General features: G+C 56.1%; 1 protein-coding gene across 1 annotated transcript in view; it reads left to right on the plus strand.

Moving 5' to 3' along the window:
- The first annotated feature begins 1,013 nt into the window (after window positions 1-1,013).
- The window catches only part of TTC34 (tetratricopeptide repeat domain 34), a 22,016-nt gene continuing 17,224 nt past the window's right edge, over window positions 1,014-5,805 (plus strand). Inside the window, exon 1 of the mRNA XM_024760247.1 lies at window positions 1,014-1,794. Within this exon, the coding sequence (XP_024616015.1) occupies window positions 1,014-1,794 (781 nt within the window). The remainder of the gene's footprint in view (window positions 1,795-5,805) is intronic.

Below are 5,805 nucleotides of genomic sequence, written 5' to 3' on the forward strand. Positions count from 1 at the left end.
GGCGCCTCTGGGAGCCCAGCCGCACGGACCCTCGGGCAGGGCCGCGTCCACCGCCCCTCCACCCGGCCCACAGCAGGTGGGGTGGCTCGAGCCTTTCCCTTCCCCGCGCGCCCCGCACGGCCTCGGAGCACAGGCGAGTGTGAGCGCGTTTTCACTTTGGGGGGCGCCTGTGTGTGCACATGCGTGTGAGCGCGTGCGTGTGTGTGCACACGCGTGTGTGTCTCAGTGTGTGTCGGAGAGCATACACTGGGCGGGGGGCTTGTTTGCAGGCACTTTGGGATCCAGGAGAGAAAGGACCATGAGCAATTCGTTCTTCAGGTCAGAAGGTTTGGGGACGGGGAGAGGCATGAGACAGGGCTGGTCCTGGAACTGACCTCAAGACCTGACCCTCCGGCCTGGGCCATCGTGGCTCCCCACTGCCACCCAAGAGCCGGCCAGGTGCCCCTCACCACCCCAGCACCCGCCGCCCCCCTCCCCCTGTATTGCCCCCGTGCGGGAGGTGGGCACGGCTGTGGTCCTGAGGTTGGGTGAACAATAGAAACTTAGAGCCCTGAGAAGACGTCGAGAAGGCCTGTGTGAGCTGGATTGATGGGAGGGGGTCCGCCTTCCTGAGGGGCTCTGTGCAGGGAGGGGCAACAGGTGGAGTGAGGGCCACCCAACTCCTCCCTGGGTGGATCCTCCGGGGTCAGATGTCTACAGAGGGCCCATTGCTGAGTGGGCCCATTCTGCAGAAGAGGAAGCTGAGACCTAGAGGCAATTGGGAGGCGCCCCAGCCCCATGGAGACGCCTGCAAGGCAGGCACCCCCATGCCCCTTAACGGTTGAATTCACCCTGCCTTCGCTCGGGGGCTCTGCGCTGACCCTGGGATCTCCACGGGGAGGGGCAGGAAGCCTCTCTGGAGCAGGGCTGGGGGCCGTAGGGCAGGTGGGCTGCCGGCCACCCACGCACTAACCACACTCCCCCCTCCAGGTGCTGTGAGGACCGGACATGGGCCCATCTGAGGCGTGGGCGTGATGTCGGCCCAGGAGCTCGCAGCCTGCCTCTGCTGGCAGGGGGACCGGCACCTGGCCCAGGGGGAGACACCACTGGCCACCGCCTTCTACCTGGCTGCCTTCAGCTGCCACGCCCCCTCGGCCTTGCGGAGCGTCCGAGCTGCCCTGGCCGGGGCTCGGGGGCCCCCCGTGGTGGCCACGCTGGAGGCCTGGTGCCGAGGTGACAGCCAGATCCCGGCCATCCACTGGGATGGCATGGCGGTGGTCTCTCTGACGGGGACCCTGGCCCGCACCTTCCTGGCCACGCTCTGCCCCGACCACCCAGCTGCAGCCCTGCACTCCCTGGCAGGCCTGCTGGCCCACGGGTACCACGGGGAGGTGGTGCAGCGCTGCGGGGCCCTGCTGGACGCTCACTCCCAGCAAAGTCTGGAGCTGCGGCTGACCCGTGCCCTGGCCTGGCTCCTGTCCAGGACGCAGGTGGACGCCGGGGTGGCCGACTACCTCCAGGCCTTTGCAGCCAGCGCCGACCGGATGGTGGCCTTCGTTCACACCCACCAGCAGCCCTACCTCCCCGCTCTGGTCAGCACCCTCCAGGACTACATCTCGGGATGCCAGGAGGCTGGGGACAGTGCCAGCCAGCGGGAGACCGACTGCCGGAGACTCCTGGCAGCCCTGGACCCTGTGGGCACCTGGAGCAACACCCCGTCGCCCGAAGCCCTGCTCCAAGGTGGCAGGTATGAGGACTGCCAGGTGGCCTGCAGCCGGGCCCTGGAGGCCGCCTCAGCGGGCAGCAGACCCCAAGGTAGGCGTGCCCTCCACACCCCCTAAGGGCCGGGGCAAAGGTTGCTCTCACCATCGCTTCACTGCATGGTTAAGTCCTGCTTATGGTGGGGGTGGGAGTTGTGCTAGGGCTGGGGACACCACAGTGACAAAACAGAAAGACCCCTGACCTTATGTAGCACCGAGAAAAGAAGCAAAACAAAATCTCTGCTTTGAAAAATGGACTGTGAGAGGTGCTGTTCTAGCCTCATGGTCAGGGAGGGCTTCTTGGAGGAGGTGTCGTTTGAGCTGAGACTGAAGGATTCCAGACAGCAGAAACAGAATGTGAGAAAGTACTTGGGGTTCCTTGCCACCGAATGGAGCCAGAATAGCTGGCGGGGGCGGCGATGGGGGCAGAGGGAGCCGGGAGATGCTAAAGACAGTAGCAGTGGCTAAGCCCTCCTGGCCTTGAAAGACTTTGGATTTTATCCTCGGGGCAGCAAGAAGCCATGGGAGGGTTTTAAACTGTGGAGTGAGGTGCTCTGATTTGCATTTTTAAAGTTTCCTCTGGCTGCTGTGCGCAGAATGTGTCACGGGGGCCAGACTGAGAACAGAACCTGCTGGAGGCTGGAGCGCGGTCCAGGTCTGAGTTATCACTGAGACAGACACGACAAGACTGTGGCCAGATGTAATGATGGGGAGAGGACGGGGGCGTAAAGGAGGTTCAGCAATGATTTTAAGAGCTCGCCCTCAGCAGCTGGATTGCAGAGGCCGGGGAGGAGCGGACGGGAAAGGGGGCACCAGGGGCTGGAGCCACCCCCAGTCTGAGATGCCGCTCCTGCCAGGCCCCTTCGCTGGGTGCGCCTTCACGGCGGGGGCGGGGGCAGTGGGGCGTGTGGTTGGGAGCGCACGGGAGCCACACGCCAGCCGGCAGCCTCGCTCCCGGCTCCCTGCCGCCTCCCCCCATCCCCGTGCGCAGGTGAAGGTGGTGGCCACTCCGACTTCTGAGGGCTGCTGTGCCGATTCAGGGAAATTGCGTGTCAAGCCCTGAAAACGTTGTCACCCGCTAAGCGCTCCCCAGAAGTGTCCCTTGAGCCCCTCAAGTGGACGTGTCATTAGGCAGCTGGACCCAGGAGCCAGCTCATGAGATGAGTGGGGGCTTGGTCTGAAAGAGCGGTTTGGGGATCATTCACACCAGGAAGGGATTTAAAGTCAAGGTCTAGATCGGGAGGGAGCTCGGGAGAGAGTGGGGCAGCCGGACACCTAGAGGTGGGGGGCAGGGGCCTGCCATTCACTCAGTGGGCGGACCCATTGTGCGGGTTTGATACGCGTTTTCATTGCATCCACACAGCACCCCTCGGAGGCGGGTGCAGGCACGTCCCCACGTGCCCGTGGGGCCGCCAGGGGCACACAGGGTGTTCACAGAAGCTGCAGTTTGACCCCCGGGTGCTCCTAACTGCCCACCGCACTGCTCTCCACCAAAAGAGGACCCAGCAAAGGGGACAGGAGGACAGGAAGAAGGCGGAAGCTCAGGGGCCTGCAGGGCAGTGACGAGGGTGCTTGCGAGATAAAGAGCTGCACCGTGCTCAGAGCTGCCTCAACCGAGTCCACGTGGAGGGCGGGCCGCGTCTGTGTGTCCCGCGAGGCTGTTGGTGACCCCGGGGTGAGAGGGGGGCCAGACAGAACTGAAAACTGAGCGGGCCAATTTCTTTCTGGAAATATGCCAGACCAGATAGGCTGAAACCCTCCTGCTATAAATTACCTAGAAACGCTCGGGTCACAAAGAACCTGAGTAGGAGACCCTTGGTGCCCAAAGCACAGACATGCAGCGGCCTGTGCGCTGGGGGCGTCCAGCAACCCCTGGGTGGAGGGCGTCTTCCACTTTAATGGCCAGATAAGCCCCTGCAGAGATCCAGAATCCCCAAAGCGCTGCAGCCTTGAGGAACAGTGTTCTAGAAAAACTCTGCTCCACCCCACCGCCACCCCCAGAGACTGCAGGAAGCTTGTCTGTCCTGCCTGGGCTCTGAAGCGGACAGGCGAGCCTTCACTGGATCACTGCATTAATTAGGACAGAGTCACTTATGTCACTGGGAGTCACCTTATCATCCCACCCACACTAGCACGGCTTACCACATGAACAAATAAATTCTCCTGTGACAAACTTTTTACAAATGTAGATTCCAAAAACAAATGCATTCTAATCTCCAGCTTACTTATCCAAAGTCCTTGGAAACATCGAACAAAACCTTCCATATTTGGGAATATGCTCAGCCCTTCTCAGTACGTGGACATACAAGGACACTCAGTGTATGAGGACAAGATACAGGACAAGAGTAGCTTTAACTCACGTCCGCCAGGGGCCTCAGTTCCCTGACTGCTTATCCTCTGAAAGTCCCCAGGGCAGCCATCTCCAGTTCGTTCAAGGTTCCTCATTAAGAGCTACCGGGGTAGGTGAGAGACAGAGCCATGGTTGTAGCTCCACCCAGCATGGAAGCAGAGTTCACTTGGCCTTGAGATTTGCTGGGACCAGCAGGAAATAGTGGAAGTGATGCTGTGTGGTTCTGGAGGCCAGGCTCCACCTCCATCCTCTTGCAACATTCCCAGTGCCCTGCAAGGAGGCTAACTAGTGAACCACGAGGGCACACACAGAGAGGGAGGCTCAGCCCACGGCCAACACCAGGGCCCCAGACATGTGAGTGAGGCCACCTTACCCCCTCCTGCCCAGTCGAGACACCAGGTGGCCTTAGCCACAGGAGGGATCCCCAGTGAGACCAACAGAAGGACTGCCAGCTCAGCCCAAATTGAAAGAGACCAGCAGACAAATAGAAATGGTTGTTGTTTTAAGTCACTAAGTTTCGTGGTAGCTTGTTACACAGCAATAGTAGCTGATACAACTGCATACTGAGTCAAAGCATCGGTTGTTTTTTTTTTTTTAATTTACTTTATTTATTTATTTTTGTCTGTGTTGGGTCTTTGCTGCGCGCGGGCTTTCTCTAGTTGTGGCGAGCAGGGGCTACTCTTGGTTACGGCACACAGGCTTCTCATTGCGGTGGCTTCTCTCCTTGCGGATCACAGGCTCTAGGCGCGTGGGCTTCAGTAGTTGTGGCGCACGGGCTTAGTTGCTCCACGGCACGTGGGATCTTCCCGGACCAGGGCTCGAACCCGTGTCCCCTGCATTGGCAGGCGGATTCTTAACCACTGCGCCACCAGGGAAGCCCAAAGCATTGGTTTTTGATGCATCCTTTAGCCAAAACTGAGTTAAATAATATAAGAGTTATAGTTTTATGTTTCTGTAATACAATTTACTACATTCATTAATGGAAGAAAGAAGAATATATTATCATTGCAATAAATTAGGGAAAAGTATTTTATAATACTTAACATCTCCAAAATGCAAACAACCAGGAATAGAAGAAAGCTTACTTAATTGCAAAAGATAAAATCTATCTAAACCAACCAAAATATCATACTTAACGTGATATTTTAGAATCAAGAACACGGTGGCTGCCCACTCCCCCATTTATCCATCACTACTGTAGAGATGCTAGCCAAGGCAATGAGGGGGAAAAAATGTAAGACTAGAAAGGAAGAGATAAAGCAACCATTATTTCAGACTATATAATTAGCTATGTAGAAACCCCAACAGAAACAACAAAAATGTATTAGATATAGGAATAGAATTTAACAGGAGATACAAAAAGTATTTATGTTTATAGACACCAGCAGCAAATAGAAACTTTATGGGGTTTTTTGGTTTGTTTTTTTGTTGGTTTCTTTAGATTTTTTTTTTTTTTTACATCTTTATTGGAGTATAATTGCTTACTGTCCTGCCCCTAGGTTCTTCAGAATCTTTTTTTTTTTAAGTTTCCATATGTATGTGTTAGCAAACTTTATGGTTTTAAAATACACCATTTACTGTAGCAAAAGAAAATAATTTATTTCAATGAGTCATATGACTTAATGGAGAACACTATAAAATTTATTAAAAGAGAATAAATTATACGTATATAAGCAGAGAGATAGTCACTGTCCGTTGATAGGAACACTTGATATT

This window comes from Neophocaena asiaeorientalis, unplaced genomic scaffold (genome assembly GCF_003031525.2).
Source record: "Neophocaena asiaeorientalis asiaeorientalis breed wild unplaced genomic scaffold, Neophocaena_asiaeorientalis_V1.1 scaffold489, whole genome shotgun sequence".
Classification (NCBI taxonomy): domain Eukaryota; kingdom Metazoa; phylum Chordata; class Mammalia; order Artiodactyla; family Phocoenidae; genus Neophocaena; species Neophocaena asiaeorientalis.